Raw genomic sequence first — 18,587 nt, forward strand, 5'->3', positions numbered from 1 at the left:
ACTAAATTACTGAGTCTGAAATAAATAACGTGATAAAAATGTACCTTCCTCTTGCGCTAGCTTTCTGTTAGCAGTATAACGGGTTCTAAATCAGCTGTAAAATACACTAAAAACAAATATCTATCATCTAATTTCTTCCCATTCTATTGATTACATTATTAGGCTTCCTAATCAATGAAAATATACGTTTTGATATTTTTGGTGTGGACGTCTGGTCTGAGCCTTTTATGTGTCAGTGTACCCCTTGATTCAATTTTTTTTTTAAATGCTTGATATGAAACATCTTTTAATAATTATTAAATACATATGTATAGAACTGTACATAGAACATGGTTCCCCAGTTTTGTGTTAAACTATAATTGATCATTTTCATAGAATTTTCATGGCAATTACCAATACAAAGTCAATTATCTAAACTCAATTACAATTTAATTACAATAAGGACAGCAACAGATTTTTAAAGTTATAATTACAGTTATAATTACGCCATAATTGTAATTAATTATGTTGCCGATGGAGCCGACAGACAAGAGGACAAGGCCTGAGAAAATAAAAGGAGCTCCCGTTTGCACTGATGATGCAAAAGAAGATAAAGAATGATTACAACCCATAATGGAAAAAACACTTCTCTTCTCCTTTTTTCCTGTTTAAATAAAATCGCTAACCCAGTGGTTCCTATATAAGGGTGGGAAAAAGGAAATCAATTTCACAATGTATCGCGATTTTTTGGGTGGCGATTTTAAATCAATTTTTTAATTTAAAAAAATCATTTTTTTAAATATATATATATATAAATCTTTTTGTGTATTTGTGCAATATTTCAGTGGTTACAATGCTTTGAATGTGTTGCAATGGTTGTTTGATGCACTTAATTTTATGATGGCAGTGTGTAATGCCTGCAATATTTATATGTATGCACAGGCATTTTATTTTAATATAATCTGTTCAGATCAGTGCTTAAACCAGTGATTCTCAACTGGTGGGTCGGGGCCCAAAAGTGGGTCGCAGACCTGTACTGGGTGGGTCGTGGACAGCTACCCAGATACTTAATGTCTTAATGTTCTCTGTAAAATGCATGTTGCAAAGAAAAATATATAGATTTATGTTTTTAACAATATGATATAAATGTGTATGTTTCCAACAGCTATTTTTGACAAACTAAATTCAATTGGTTGTGTCGTGATTTAATGACGGTGGAAAAATGTGGGTCCCAGGATGAGAACTTGTTCCACTTTATTTTATGAGGGCAGTGTGTAACACTGCATTTGCTATTTTTTCAGTGAAAATTTGCAAAAACACTAATAATAAATAATAAATAGGATGTTTTGAAGCAAATAGTTTTGATTCAATTTGTCCTCTGAATGATCAATATTGTCTGATGAACATAAACAACAACTTGGCTTTTCATCTCTACGTTTCATATTGATATTAACTGGGTAGAATATCGTATCGTGACCCAAGTATCATGATACGTATCGTATTGCAACAATACTCACCTCTAGTGGTTCCCGACCTTTTTTGGATCGTGACCAATTTTGATGATAAAAAATTTCTGGCAACCCTGAACACATTTTTTTTTTTTTTCTAGAATTAGTTTTTGATCATGTTCGTTATACTTTATGACAAAGTAAACTGGATTAGTACCTAGTTGTACCAGCTCAGATTTATATATAGATAGTAGATTTATAGTTGACAAAGTGAAAGTATAGATTACAGTTGTTTAAATATTGTGTTGTTATAATCAAAAATGTGTTTTTAATCAGTAAGTCAATTTTATTTATTTTTTTTAATTTTTTTTATCAAGTACTAGTCATTTCAGACGACACTGGGTTAACCCAAAGTTGTTTTATTGATTCATAGATGATACTTAGACTTTTACAATGTAGAAGCTTCATTGCAAAGGGCTGTGTAATGCTCGGCAGTAAATAATGCATTTTAGGAGCTAATGTGATCTGTTTTACTCGACATTTTGTTTCATAATCACGCAGCAGATAAATGTCACGGCTACATTTTTCTTCTGCCTTCTTGGTTTTTGTTCTTTACATCTCATCTCTAGGTTTTTATTTGTAACCAAATTAAGCCTGCATTGATTTATTCTTCCCGAAGAGCTCGTAACCTTTATTTATGACATACTTCTTCTTGAAGTCTGTAACTAGTGGTACATTTATTCACAGCCTTAAATACCTACATAACTGAGACGACGTAAAACAGAGGTGTCAAACTCATTTTAGTTTAGGGGCCAAATATGGACCAGTTTGATCTCAAGTGGGCCGCAGATTTTAAGGTGGGAAAAGGAACAATTTTAACATCAATTATGCCCTATAGTTTTCAGTCCCTGTAGGATCTTCACTTCAAAAATTTTTGATTTTTTTTGTTTTTAACCAATTAGATTTTTGCGTAATTTAAAGGAATTTAGTGGAATTGTTTGTAAGAATTTTGTGGAAAAATTGAGCGTTATTTCCACAATTTGAAATGAAAAAAATCACTGCATTCATGTGATATAAACAAAGGAAATTGGCAAGCCCCTAAAAATATTGCAGAGTATCATTAAATTGGTGAATTTGAGATATTACTACAAATGGATTATTTGGTCATTTACACACTAATTCATGTTATCTCTGTTCTTTTTTTATTGTGTCCTGTTATATGTTCATGAATATGTACTGTCCCTATCTAAATAAATAAATGAAAGGTATTCAATTAAATTCATCTTTATCTATACAGCACAAATTAAAATAACAGTCATCTGACATCACATGTGGTCGGTCGTAGAGCAGAGACACCATTTATTATTATTATTATTATTATTATTATTATTATTATTATTATTATTATTTATTTAGCCATCAAGATTTGCTAAAGCATTGTATTTGACAGCCATGGTGCATTAATATTGAGCTACGAGCTAAAGTGCACCAAAGTGAAGTCTGTCTCACTTACATTTACAAGAGGAATTTGTTTTTCTAAATGCTGCATGACGTAATGCTGCTGCTTTCTTTTTCAATGTTTCCTAAAAATTATTTTAAAAATCCCAAGTATTCGTTATTAAAACTAGAACTGTTAATGTAAGGCGACAAAGCGCATTGACACACTTTAGATCAGAGGTTTCTATCAATTTCTATCAGAGAGGGGCCCACAAAAATGTGATTATCTGATCCGAGGGTCACATTATCAACATTTATGTTAGCATTTAGAATAATGACCAATCTGAGCATTAACACAGGAAAGAACAAAGGGTTTTGTCTCTGAAGTCCTTTTCTGTGGGATTTCTGAATGAATGCCTTTATTGTCATTGTACACATGTACCATGAGATTAAAACAAGCCAACTCCAGTAACTGTGCAAGAAATAAAAGAAATAACTAAACAATATATACAATATAACATAGGACATAAATAAATAGTACAGGAAATGAGGTAAAGTGAACAGTATGTACATTGTGTATAAAAAAAATAAATAACTACATTGCTATATACAGTGTCTAGTGTAAACACATTATCTATATATGCGGTTCAATGATATTACACAACAGTGTTTTTTAAAAAGTTGCTGAGGAGAGTCCGTGGGTATGAGTATGAGCGCATATGGTAATTCAGAGTGGTTACTGCTTTTGGAAAAAAGCTGTTTTTGAGTCTGTTTGTTCTGGCCTTAATGCACCTGTAGCGCCTCCCTGAGGGCAACAGGTCAAACAGGTCAAAGCCAGGGTGGCAGCAGTCTTTGGTGATGGTTTTAGCTCTGTTGAGACAGCGAGAGGTGTAAATGTCTATCAGGGAGGGGAGAGGACAGCCAATGATCTTCTGTGCTGCCTTTACAACTCTCAGCTCGAGCAGCTCTGTACAGAGCTCTGTCTCCTGACCTGTAGGCAGCATCGCAGGCCCTGAGGAGGGTGCGGACCTGGCTGCTCATCCAGGGTTTTTGTCCACAGTCACATTCCCAATGCAGAACTGGATATAGTCTAGTACCGTTTCTGTGAATGTCTCCAAGTCCTGATGTGCAAATAAGTCCCAGTCTGTCTGTTCAAAGCAGTCTTGTAGTTGGAGGAGTGCGTTTCCAGTCCAGTCTTAGTGGTGGGTCTAGCCCTATGTCTAAGGGGGGTGTAGGCTGGGGAAAGCAGGAGGGAAAGATGGTCAGACTGGCCAAGGTGAGGTGGGAGAGGGGAATGCTTAATGTTGGTATAAACATGATCCAAAGTGTTCTTCAGCCTAGTAGAACACTTGACATGGTAGCTGGTAGAACTTCGGGAGTACAGTCTTCAAGTTGGCTTTGTTAAAATCCCCTGCGATTATGTGAACACCATCGAGATGGGCTGTTCGTTTATGGTGTTCAGCAGGTGAGAGAGCGATGTGTTTACATTGGCGTCGGGTGGAATATAAACAGCCGTGACAATCACCACAGTTAGCTCTCTCGGCAGAAAAAAGACATGTACTCGACGTCTGGGGAACAGTGTCTTTCTATGATTATGATTTCTTGATGGTTTTCTAAGTTTTTAGACCTTTCGTCTATTTTCTTGTAAATATGGCCATTTTTTGTTGCTTTTTGGTTTGTTTTTGGAGCCATTGTGTGTGTTTCTTATATTTTTGTGTTATTGTTATCATTTTGTGCATTTTTCTGTCATTTTGTGCACATTTCTTGGCATTTTGTGTATCTCTGAAGTCCTTTCGTATATGTTTTTTTTTTTTGGAATCATTTTGGGCCTATGCTACGAATCTAGATTGGATTCATTTCCGTTAGATGGCTCGAACTAACCAAACATTCCCTGTCAGACAGGAGCTGTACTATGAACATCGATCAAAACACATTAATTTAAGCCAAGTGATTTCACCCTCGGTACGTGCACGTGCACACACTGTAAAAGGGGTGGAGATTGCAGCGTCTAACCAATCAATGGAGAGAACTGGCAGACTTTCCTCCATTCATTTAATAATAACAATGAATGAAGGAACATAATATAATGAATATAAATCCATGATGACAGCAAAGAGCAACAGTGTTAGGGTAGCGCACTGCAGGAGGCGGAGCTTTTATGCTCAGATGTGTGTGATCCACTTCATAACTTGGTCCCGACCAGATTGCTTAAGTTTAAAATGATGAATAATTAAAATCCATAATTCAGACCAAAAACACCCCTGTTGCTACAGAAAAGACAGGAATGAAAGGACCCAGGCAGGAAGCTGCTGACACTGTAAAAGCTCTGTGATCAGTTTCCCTTTATAACAGCACACATTTTATGATTCAAGACCTATTTATCACACGCCGTGGGATGACATTACATTGTTTAACTGTATGTTTGTGCTGATGGCGTCAGCCTCAGTGTTGAATGAATGAATGAATGAATGAATGAATGAATGAATGATTTCACCCATCCGTGCGTACAATAAACACACAGGCTTCATCAGCTGACCGTAGATCAGTCCATCAGATATAAATCTATATCTTTCCTAAAGGATGTCATCAGTAAATGAAAGGATTGCATTAATCATTAATAATCTTTCTTTCCTAAACGCAGCAGTCAGATCTGCACCAACCAGGTCGTTTTCTAAGAGAACTGATTGGTCAGGAGGCGGAGCTTTAGTGCTCGCTAACATCCAAGCCAGAGCAAAACTTGCTGCCGACCAGGTTAGCCGCTCAGCATTAATTGCCATAGTGATTAAGCTCCAGCAAGCTTCGTAGTCCAGCGCAAACTGATTAAATCCTGGAAGTTAGCGCGATAAGAAGTCATCTAGATTTGTAGTATAGGAGCTTGGTGTTTAAGTGGTTGTTTAGTGTTTCTTTGTTATCATTTTGTGTACTTTTGTACTACTTTTGTACTTTTTTTGAGTATATTTCTAAATCATTTATTTTACTTGTACTTAAGTACGTTATAAAATAATATGATAATATATATACACACCCAACCGTGTTCTTAGTCAGGCCATTTCTGATCAACGTCCAGCCACTTTCTATGGTTCAGGTTGTGGTTTCTAACTATTATGTTGTTACCCACATGGCACATTTGGCACGGCACCGTTTTATTCATAACTTTAGTTATACTTAGAGCCTGATAAAAAAATTGAAAAAATATCTGGAAGTGAATTTATTGGGGTTATTTATTTAAAAAAGAACATTTTCTTTTGTACAGACGACTTTGTGGAAAATAAATTAAGTTCCAAATGTGCAAGATTTGGTCTCTTCCTTTTTAAGTTCATACATGAGATGTTTACTGTATGCAAGGGAACTGTTTTATTACCAGAAAATAAACATGGGGAGGTGAAAGTAACTAGTAACTTTACTTTGAGTACTATTTCATTTAGCTACTTTTTATATGTACTTTGGTATTTTATGTCTGACTGACTTGTACTTGAGTACATTTTAAATCAAGTAACAGTACTTCTACTTGTGTAGGATACATCAGTACTCTTTACACCTCTGGAGAATTCCACAAACACAGACGTGAACGCTGCAGACTCACAGACAGCCTGTCACATTGTTCCATATTTATATTTAGCCACACTAGCAATATATAAAATAAAGAAAAGCAACTCGAGAAACTTTTGTGAACTTTTAATTTGTTTTGTGAGAGCCACTATTTTCAGAGTTGCATCCTATAGGACACAAAGTAGAGCCAAGCTTTACCCGATCGATCTAATCAGCACAAACCATCACATAATGACAGCAGATAAAAGATCACCGGCATCAGAAATGATCAATGACTGTCCGACCTGACACTCGATCGCTCACTAATTGTCACATTGATCTGTATTGTTCATTTAAAGCCGAAAACAGATGAACGTGTGACAATCTGCTGACTCGTGCTTTTAAAAAAGGTTGATTTAACGGCTTTTAAGAAGCTTTTAATACTACACTGATACAGGGACGAGCACTCACATGTGTAATATTAAAGATAATGGGATGGTGACACAGCAGCTGGGGTAATTCAACAGTGTCAAATAAATCACTGTAAATGTATGGAGCTTTTTTATGTATTAAAAAAGGAATCATATGAAAAAGAAAAAACAGAACATTTGTGTTTAATAGAATATTATCACCACAACTCGGGCTGTCTAAAATAGAGAGTACATTTTCACTGTGTGCTCCACACTACATGAACCAGTGCAGGTCAGTTTAGCCTTAAGGACAAGAGCAGGGAATCTCTGACCCATGTGATCAGCTCCGACAGATGTGGATCAGGCGGTAAGAAGGGTTCAAACCCTTGTTGTTCTATTCACGTGGAGGTGTTGGCACAACTGAACCCTGAGGCAGGCAGGGTTCCATATGAAGCTGTGACCTTACCAGCAGTAGTGTGTTAGCTAGTTAGCCTGTGTGAGGAAACAACCTTTAAATGAGAAACTAGCTTTCATTTCAATTTACTTCAATGTACCACAGCTAAGGTATGCTGTGGTACATTTATTTATTTTTTTCAAAAAAAGGTGAAATCTTCTATAATTCAGCCAAAACAAATCCACACATTCCATTATAATCAACTACAGCAGTGGTTCCCAATTGTTTTTATCCCGTGTACCACCTTTATACAGTATAGTATAGAGTGAGTTCTGTAGTGTGGCTTATTTAGGTGATGGTCTGGGTTAGAACGCACTCAGTGATCCATCTAACTGGTGATTTTCATGCTGCTTTGAGAAGCAGAGACTCCTAAAACAAGTATTATAATACAAAAAAGCTATGAATTAAAAGTATTTTTAAATAGGCGATATTGTAATTTTCTGTATCATAAGAATGGAAATCTCAATATATCTTGAATCTGGATATATTGCCCAGGCCTAATAGATACCCTCTCCATCATTTCCTAAACCCCTAAGTGTGTCTCCCTAAGGCTTAATTTACAAATTAAAAACAATAAATGTAATTTCAAATGTTATTTATTAAAAAAAATAAAAAAATCCAAAATTCAACTTTTATGTTATTACTCCAATAGCAAGTTAATACGTTCTCCTTTGTAAACTGTAGCTAATTATTGACTCCTATTGTCAGAAGTGTGATCAAATAATCCTGTTTTTGTGGTGAATTTGTCCAAAAAAAATAGCCTAAAAAGGAACCAGGAGTATTTTCTGATTATTTTCTAAATAAATTGTTAAATCTGTCCGACCTCCTGCAGCATAGTCCTGTACCTTTTGGGGTATGCAAACCCCTCTTTGGGAAGCACTGAACTAGAATCAGTCCCATTAACTGGTGGTGCCGATTTTAGTTATCATCGAATATTAGACATCGGTAAATAGCGCGGCCCATTAATTGTTCAGGCTAGGGCTGGGCAAAAAATAGATTTAATCGAATTTGTAGATAAAAACGATTTTTATTTTGCATATTCAAGTTTAAAAAAATAAATATATATATATATATATATATATATATATATATATATATATATATATATATATATATATATATATATATTATTATTATTTTTTCCCCACCACAGTTTTTCCAGACTTTTTTGCGTTCCGATGTGAGCCAGCCCCCTCTTTGTTTACGTGTGTTTACCCTTTGAGTAGGCTATATGTGTGCCACAGGCATGTTTAATGTTTTATTTGCACTATGCTGAGATGCTAAGTTTATTATTATTTTAATTGTAATGTTATATGTTATAAAATATGTAGTTATCTGATTTCTTTTTCAGAAAATTTAAGCTACTGTGAAGTTGCTGTGGCACTTTTGCTTAAACCTGGGTTAAAACTTGAAATTGTTGAATGACAGAAGCTCATTTACTTTTTATTTTGGGATTGTTCTATGCATTTTAACTCTTGAGGACAATCACAGCTATAAAGAAGCACTTTTGACAATATATCTGATGTCTGCGGTCATTTTTAAGTGGAATTAAAAAAAAAAAAGATCAAAATTGAATCGAAACTCAAATTTTTTTTTAAGCAAAATCGCCCAGCCCTAGTTCAGACTATAATATGTAACTGATGTATTCACTTTTTTGCTGTGTAGTACAATGTACATTTTAGGATATCCTCAGGTTTCATAGTGAGGCATCAGGTATCAGGAAAACATGTTATTTATTAGACCAAACAGACTCATGACTCAGCAAAACCTCTGTCAAATCAAACAACTTCACTTATCAAACCCGAATGGCAAGGCCTTAGGCTTCAAAATAAAAGTCGTGCCATGTTAGGACTCTACAGTCAACAAATCCTTGTTATATGTTGTGCTTTAATATGAGCTGTTGCTGTATAATCTAACTCATAACAAAAGAAAGAGTGATCCATCGTCACCAAACCGTCTGCAACAGCTTGAGAGTTAAGGTCAACATTCACAATTGTGCAACTAGCAGTGAATACGTTTCTCTTCAGTGATATCTGCTGCAGTACGAGCTCCACCGCGGGTAGTAAAAAAAAAAACCAAAAAAAAAAAACAGCTCAAATGTGAAAAAGGAAGCATTTTTCTCCTGATGTGTCTCAGCGTATAACAGTGACAGTGTACGTTTAGCGCTGCAGTGTCTCATCTGGAGTGGTTTGTCATCCGACACTGATTATTAGGCAGCAGACTCCAACCTGGCACTTACTCAGATGTTATTTCAATCCCTGACTGACAAACACAGACAACGCAGGGAAACAAGTACTGGCTGCAGACCAGTTACCATGGCAACCTGGACCACTACATCTACGCTATAGACGGAGGATGAAGATCACCAAAGAAAACACCTACACATGTGCGTCCATCTAATGTAAGTGTTGTGCACACGTGCGAGCACATCAGTGGAGGAAGAAAAAAAAAAAAGGCACTTTTTCTATGTTTGAAATGGAAACGGAGGAAATGATTGTGATTGGCTGTGACTGTCTAATATAAATGTGACTCAGAATCGTTGCGTACTTGGGGAACCGGGTATAGAGACAGATTCAATTCTCCTCCTGATATTCTTAGGATGAGCTCTTAAGTGGCCCAGCGTGATATAAAAGAGGACGTGATGGCGTGAGAAAGTGGGCGATTTGTTCAGATTTATCTGGGAATGTTGGGCGGATGAAACCTTGGATCAAATATTTTAATATCTTACGTCTGGATCTTTGCTTTCATTGTCAAGTCTACACTGACTGCAGAGGAATGCATTTAAGAAATGAACAATGCACACAATCTCTATTTAATACATTTAAATGTCACACAGTGAAAGGCTGCAGTAAAATAAATCTGTTTCCATGATTTTCAGTTTGAACACTAAGGTTGTTTTTTTCTCTTTTTTAAGGCAGCATGAAGATAAACGATTAGCAGTTTTTATTTGTGCAAGTTAGACAGTCATTAGTCATTAGTCAGGCAAATAACGGAAACAAATGATGAAAAAAAATGACATGACAAAAGAGCAGCTGATAAACTAATCAATCAGCATCTCGCTGGGTGTGACCAAACAGGACACTAAGTGGTGTTCATTAAAACCATGTTAATAGACACCTGTGCTGACTGATGAATAGTGGATGTAGCCTGTATGAGATGGCCTACATAATGTACGATGCAAGAAACAAGGGATCAGTAACATTTCATCTGCAAAACTAATAATATTTTTTTAGAAAATAAAATAAAAAAAAAAAACAGAGATTCTCTCTGCAGCCAAATGAAGGTGAGGGTGAGATGGATACACAATCAATCCCTATGAAATACAAAGTATTTCACATTTAGATCATTTGAGCAAATTATTTATTGAAGCATTATTTAGCTGATTTCAGTTATTTATGACATGTTGGAAAATTGCTCAAAATAGGCCAGAAAGCAGCGTTTAAATCTGTAGCAGAAAAATGTTCTATTTACTTCAGGGAGGAAAAAAAGTAGTCAGCAGGCCATTTTGTGCAGACCCCCAAAACAAACACACAAAAAAAGACCCTGAAAACACACAAAAGGGCAACAACAACAACAACACACAAAATAACTAAAGAAATCCTAAAAAAAATACACACAAGATTAGAACAACAATGCACAAAATGACAGAAAAACACTCAAAAAGATTTTTTAAAAAGATACAATCAATAAGACAAAAAAAATACACAAAATGACTCTGAAAACCCATAAAGGGACAAAAAAAATACACAAAACATGTTACAATTCCAAAAACTGCACAAGACAAGAATAACAATGCACATAATGAGAGAAAAACACACAAAACAATATAAAGATACACACAAAATGAGAGAAAAATACACAAAATGACCAAAAAAGTATACAAACAAAACAATAAAAAAATATGCAAAATGACTCCAGAAACCAACACGACGACAACAACAACAACACACAAAATGACATAAAAACACACAAAAGGACTTAGGGGTTATGTTACAAATCTAGATTTCCTCTTATCGCACTAACTTCCAGGATTAAATCAGTGTGTGCTGGACTACGAACCTCGCTAACGTCTTACGGAGCTAAATTAACATGGAAACTTATGCTGAACGACTAGCCTGCTCGCAAGCAGGTTTTTCTCTAGCTAGGATCTGAGCGAGTGCTAAAGTCCCGCCTCCTGACCAATCAGATCTCTTAGAAAGCGAGCTGTCCAATAGAAGGTGATGTGTGAACGCGTCAATGTGTGGATCTGATGTGACAGTTGACAGGAGAGAGAGAATATTTAGACATCAATGCAATCCCTTCATTTACTGATGACATCCTTTAGGAAACATAGATTTTTATCTGATGAACTGATAAAGTAAAATCAGTAAAATAAATCAGCTGATAAAGCTTGCGTGCATCGGGCGCTTTCACACCGATTAATTAATTCATTCATTCATGTATTCTGTGGTGATGCAAAGAGCCTCAATCCTGTGGATAATATAATATAAATATGTTCCACCTTATGATGTAGGCTGATCTGTATGAACGCAGCATCAGAGACACAGACAAGGTAAAAAGAGAAGAGAAAGTGAAACTGATTCTCTGTTTATAATCTCACTAATTTAAATATTACTAACACTCATCAATTCCTGCATTAATTACTTTCTGCTTTTACTGCAGCAACAGTGTAGTTTTTGGTCTGAATTATGTATTTTAATTCTTCATATTTTTGAAATAATTATTCCTTGTTTGTGACATTCTACAGTTCCTACGTGTGTGATTAGTCCTACGTGTGTGATTAGTCCGACGCTGTAATATCCACCTCCGTCACTAGAGCGCGCCAGTTAACCAGACTGAAATCAACTTGTAAACCTTTGTGAAACAGCTTCTCTCTGACAGGGAATGTTTGGTTAGTTGAAGCCCGCTAACAGAGATTAATCCAGGATATAATTATCTAGACATGTAGCATAGGCCTTTAAAGATACACACGTAAGACAGAAAAATACACAAAAAGACTCCAAAACTACATACATGGATAAAAAAAAATAAACCAAACAACTACAATATACACAAAATGACAGAGGAAATACATGAAATGATTGAATCAAAAACATACAGAATGACAAGGAAAAAACTCAAACGCATTTGTTCTTTTCTGTATTAATGTTGACATTGTATACGTGGCGTGCATTATGAACTTTAGTAATGTGGCCCTGAGGATGGACAATCACATTGTTGTTGCCCTCACAATGATAAAAAATATATATCTTTATTTATAACATAATCACTCCTGAGCTTTATTGTCAATGTTAACAATGTTTTCTTTGTTTTACTATTTAGATTTGTTGGTTTTACTCTCGTCTCACCTTTCTGTTACAAATCTTTCTCTGTTTATTGTTTTTTTTTTGTTTGTTTGTTTACTTCCTTTACCACTTTAACAGAAAATATATATTATCTATCACTGTCTCATTCAGAAAATGGTGGGCTGTGCTGAGTCATTATTCCGGGAAAGAGAGCGGGCAGTTGACATTTCAGCTCTCCAAATGTCACCCCCAGTGTGTGTATGTGTGTGTGTGTGTGTGTGTGTGTGTGTGTGTGTGTGTGTGTGTGTGTGTGTGTGTGTGTGTGTGTGTGTGTGTGTGTGTGTGTGTGTTGTACATTAAAAACAAACATTTGTGTGTGTGAGTTGACTCAATAAACCATCATGTTCTTGACCTGGCTGGTGTTAATATGGGAAACCTTTCTGACACTATTAGCATTAATGTCAATAGGGGGCTTGAAGGGTCTTCTCTTCAAATAGCCTATAACTATTGTGTGAGTGTGTGACACAACATTTATTGTATGCATTTTATACACTTTGATGGACCAAAAATATAAAGCATCCTTGTCTTTTACACTATAAAACAGTGGTTCTCAAAGTGTTTTGGCTCAAGTTCCCCCTTTGTCCTAAACCACATTTTGCTCATAATTATGTGGAAAAAACAACTAATATATCATAATGATGGAATGAATGAATGATAACACACATTATAAAGAATCTCATTTTGTAAATAAGTGAATGAAACAGTATTTAGTGCCTCCTGAATAGATTTATTTCTTCAGTTTTTGTCATTTCCGGTCATCTCCCTGTCTGCTATTATTATTCAGTCTATTTTTCTCCTTTTTTGTGTGTTTTTGTTGTTGTTTTTGTGTGCTGTTGGTATTATTTATATGATCCTATCTCAGTGTGTGTATTTTTGGTGTCGTTTGGTTGTTTCTTATCTCATTTGGTGTGTTTCTCTGTTATTTTTTGTGTATTTTGTTGTGGTTTTTCTCTCCTTTAGTGTGCATTTGTTGTCGTTCCGTGTGTTGTCGGTAATAGTAAGTATTTTTGTCTCTTGTTATTGGTGTCATTTTGTGTATTTTGTTGTTGTTTGTTCTTTTTATTTTTAATTCAGTATCTTTTTTCTCTTATTTTGTGTGTTTTTGTTGTTGTTTTTTATGTGTTGTTGGTATCATTTAAATGATCCTTTTCTCAGTGTGTGTGTTTTCTGTGTCGTCTGGTTGTTTCCTATCTCGTTTTGTATGTTTCTCTGTTATTTTTGTTGTGGTTTTTCTCTCCTTTAGTGTGCATTTGTTGTCGGTAATAGTAAGTATTTTTCTCTCTTGTCATTGCTGTCATTTTGTGTATTTTGTTGTTGTTTGTATTATTTGGTACATTTTTCTCTTATTTTGTCTGTTTTTGTTGTCGTTTTGTGATTTGCTGGTAATATTTAGTGTGATTATCATTTTAAACTGAAAATAAACATCATAAAACCCCAGAATGTTCTGCTCTCTCTCTCTTTCTCTCTCTCTAGTACCCCCCTGTAGTGCCGTTGCGTACCCCCATTTGAGAAACACTGCTATAAAAGACAAGAATGCTTTAGGTCCTAATGCAAAAAAAATAAAAATAAATAAAAAATATCCAATACCAAAAATATTCCCAATACTTTCTTATTTGAAGGGATGTGATTGTGTGTTTCTATCAGTGACTATAACGTGTAGCTAAATGTCTTTGCTGCTATTTCTGTCTTCCCGTCTGTGATGGCGCATAGTTACATACATACATTATTTACATCCGCTGACTATGAAACGTCGCCTGTGGGGTTTTATCTACTGCTGGTGACCTTGAGCGATGTTTATCCGTGAATGGATGAAAAGTTTCTTCCCTCTCCGCTGCAGGACGCACTCACTCACTGACTGACCGAGGCAGGCGCACGGTGCGGTGCGGCGCACGGTGCGGTGCGCTCCGGCCTGTGTTTGGGGACCTGACCATAGGTTAGACAACGGTGTATTCGCCCACTGAAGTCATGATAAGATAGAAGATAAATAGCAGCAACTAAAACTACTACATCAACGGGAAGAAATAAATCATAAAAGTAATTTATTTAAATAATAAAATAAAAATCTGGTTTTATGTCTGGACGCAGCCATGGATCTACTGCACATTGGGGTTGTTTTAGCTCTCAGAGGAAGCCTATATGTTTATCATCCATCACCATCTAAATACATTAATTATATAATCTTGTATCCTTGGCTGTCTAATAAAAAAGCCCTCTAACATGTGGGGAAATAAAGATAATTAAGGACATATTGAAGACTTAATTATGTATGTGCCCATTCTTTCAGTTCAAATAAATAAAGGCTCTTTTATGGAGGTTTAATGAACATAATTCTTACCGTCAGTGGCCAAGCAGCAGCTCAGCATCAGCAGCAGCAGCATCAGCACCGGGCCGATGGTCACAAAGCACCGGGAAAGCATCCCACGCTGCACCCGCGTCCTCGGTGAGCACACGGCGGCAGTCCGTGCCGTCAGGGCGGCAGAGCGGACTGGTTCTCCTCCAGCGGTCTGCCCTCGGAGCCCGGGGTCACGGACGGGCGCATGTTTGGGAGCCATTGGTCAACCGATTAACCCTGGACCGGAAACATCGAACAGCGCCGCTGCTCTGGAAGGCATCGATGTTTAAAGCTCAGTCCTCCATCAGCAGAGTGTTACCGAGGCTCCTCGGTCCTCTACTACTACTGTCTGTGGCCCCAGCGTGTTCTCCATCTCTGCTGAGCCTCACTGACAAGTGTGTGTGTGTGTGTGTGCGTGTGTGTGTGTGTGTGTGTGTGTGTGCGGTTACACACACACACACACACACACACACACACACAGCGCATCTGACCGACGCAGCCTTCAAAATAAAAGCCCACAGACTACCAGGCAAAAAGCCTTTTGGTGTTAGTTTAGTAAAAGATTCAATAATACACATAAATAACATAAAGTTTACAAATTGACAACAGAAAAAATGATTAAAAACCCCACAGCGACACCAAATACACAAAATGGCAACAAAATTACAATGACACAAATATACTGTACATAAATAACAGAAAGTATACAAAGTGACAAACAAAAATGCACAATACGACTCCAAAATACACAAGACTACAACAAACACAAAAATAGACAGAATTACTGCACTTATAACACACAAAACAACAGAAACAATACACAGAATGACTTCAAAAACACACAAAATTACAACAACAAAAAACTAAATAACAGAAATAATATCCAAATGACTACAAAAAATATTCAAACACACAAGACAAGTATAACAGAAAAAGACACAAAATGGTGACAAATGCACACAATATGACAACAGAAATACACAAAATAATTCTCAAAACAGCATACATGATAACAGAAATATACAAATGACCACCACAAAAGATACACAAAACCCTTTGTTGTTTCCTGTATTATTGCTCAGAATGGTCATTATTAAAATTGCTATTATGTGGTCCCCGCCGTAAAAACATTTAAAAAAAAATTAAATAAAAAAAAAAGTTGCCCATGTCTGCAGTAGCCTGTTAGGACTCAATAATTTTAAGAAAATATTTTACTTAAGAGACACTACTTCTTTGTTGATATATCAGCATACTGGTTTGTTATTATTATTATTATTATTATTATTATAGGCTTTTCCACCTTTTTTTTTTTTGTTTGGTTTTCTCCAAATGCTGAGACGCTACAGGCGACTTTTATTTTGAAGGGTAAATGTGTTTTCGTTGGTGACAGTACATTTTGTTTCAGCACCTTTTTTTTTTTTTTTTTTTTTTTTTGTAGGTGTTACCTACCAGCTGAAGTTAATAGCTTGGATTACGGTAATGATGACATAATATATTCTGATCATAACAGTATGAAGAAATCACATGTAGTGTGAACACACACACACACACACACACACACACAGAGATGCTCTTTGATGGGAGATACTGGTCCCTGGTGGAAGCAAACCAGTGTCACACTCAGCCTTTCCCGGAACACTCAGTAATATATGCAGTTTACTGTAACAGGAAGGAAAATAGCAACATTTATTTCAGAGAAGGATGAATATGAGACACTTCAGGGCTTGATCTCCAGCTCACATTATTAAATGTAATAATTTTGGTCCATAAGTTTTTGTGAAATTGTGTTGGTCAGAAAATATTGTTGATGAAAACAGACAAAAATCCTTATATTTAAACCCACAATAGTTGCATTGTGAGATGATGCTCCCATGATGTCCTCCGAACTTCTAAACACATGCTGTCCTCTGGGCTTCACTGTAATTTAAGGCTTATAACATAAAAACATACATTTATTTAATACATTCTATGTTACACTAGTCTGAAACCATTGCCACACACTTTTTCCTTTTTAATAAAATAAATAAATAAATAAATAAATAAATAAATAAATAAATAAATAAATAAATAAATAAATAATAATAATAATAATAATAAAGACAGACAGTTCTCGTTTAACAAAATCTATATTTTGTTACTTAAAGGAATAGCCTCTTATTGTCTTGGGGGTCAAATGACAACAGGAGGGTTAACACCACACAGTGTCATTCACCAACAACTGGATTTAGTTAAAATCACCTTTTTAGTCTATTAGTTTTTTTTTTGGTTTTTTTGGTTTTTTTTTTTTGCTTCATCAAAATTTAGTCAGTTGAAATCAGTATTAGTTTTAGTGTCAATTTAGTCTTTTTGTTTTGAGTAATTTTACATTTTTTATTTTACTGTAATTGATTTTTCATAATGATGTTTGTCATAGTCAATAAAAACTCCTGCTTTACCTATTAGTTTATTCATTTAAATTAAGAAGGTGGCCAGGGTTAACTTTTCTGTCAGTTGATAATGAACAGAGATTTTTTATTTTTTTTTCTGTTATTGTTGTCGTTTCTTCATTTAAGTCACGGAATAAAGGGTCTCAAAAAATTTTTATCTAAGTTTTAGTTGACAGAATTAACACAGATTATGTTTGACTCATTAGACTAATTTCCTTAGAGAGCAAGGCTTTTCTTGGCTGTTTGATATGTTACATGCGAATGTGAGTCCTTTTCACTTTAATCTTTCACATTCTAATTATCTAGTGGTAATAACGGTGTGCCCCAGGGCTCCGTCCTGAGACTCCTGGGAGGTATTTCATCAAAGTGTTCTCCGTAGAGCCAGGCTCATGGTTTAAACCTGGTTCAGCTAAGCCGTCCGTGACCATGCTGGCTTTTACCATTTCATCAAACTCTTCTCAGCTTCAACCTCTCCAGCTGAGCCAATCAGCTGACAGCGTTTAGCTTCAGTGAACGTCGTCTAAAAACCCACGATATCATCACAGATTTTAATGATTGGAGAGTGACGGCGCATGCGCTGCAGCTTTTACGATGAAAGTGAAATGAGAAGCCAATAGGAACCAATGCTGAGACCAACAGGATGTGACGTCATCTGTTACTGAGCAGTGAAAAAGAAGAAGAAGAAAAGACCGACTGTGGTTTGAACATTTTAAAAGTAGCTAAACAAAAAGAAGTGTTATTTAGTCAATTTATCATAGCAAACAACGGAAGCATGTTGTGATCACACACTGATCGTGTGCTTTTACTACGTTTTTAACACCTGACCGAGTTTAATAAAAGAGATGATGTAACACAATTAAATAATATGTAATTCATGAGACTTGTTTGATGAATAGTTTGTTGAACTAAGCACTAAATGAACAGCGGAAGCAGCAGCGGTGCTGTTGGATGCTGTTGGATGTCACATCCAACACTGTAGATGCTGCAGGTGCAGGTGAGTCATTGGGGGCCTTATTTAACCTATTCGCTCTGCCCTATGACTGTCCTTGAAGCCCCTCCCTCTATCTACATCTTTCTCATTATTAATCTCTGATCAATGAATGAACACATTTATACCATGTGGTAAACGGAGGTGATGGATAAGCACGTATCGTTAGATATTAGTACTGATGGTTTAAACACATGGAGACATCTCATTAAAAATACGGTACACATTAAACATGTAATA

The 18,587-nt window shown here is 35.8% G+C and overlaps 1 protein-coding gene across 5 annotated transcripts in view; it reads right to left on the reverse strand.

Moving 5' to 3' along the window:
• The window catches only part of kiaa1549la (KIAA1549-like a), a 138,544-nt gene extending 123,211 nt beyond the window's left edge, over positions 1 to 15,333 (reverse strand). For all 5 annotated transcript variants that reach the window (XM_028450154.1, XM_028450152.1, XM_028450151.1 and 2 more), the window contains exon 1: positions 14,937 to 15,333. In XM_028450154.1, the coding sequence (XP_028305955.1) occupies positions 14,937 to 15,153 (217 nt within the window). In that variant the 5' untranslated portion in view covers positions 15,154 to 15,333. The remainder of the gene's footprint in view (positions 1 to 14,936) is intronic.
• Positions 15,334 to 18,587: the final 3,254 nt, after the last annotated feature.

The sequence above is a fragment of the Gouania willdenowi genome, chromosome 6 (assembly GCF_900634775.1).
Source record: "Gouania willdenowi chromosome 6, fGouWil2.1, whole genome shotgun sequence".
NCBI lineage: Eukaryota > Metazoa > Chordata > Actinopteri > Blenniiformes > Gobiesocidae > Gouania > Gouania willdenowi.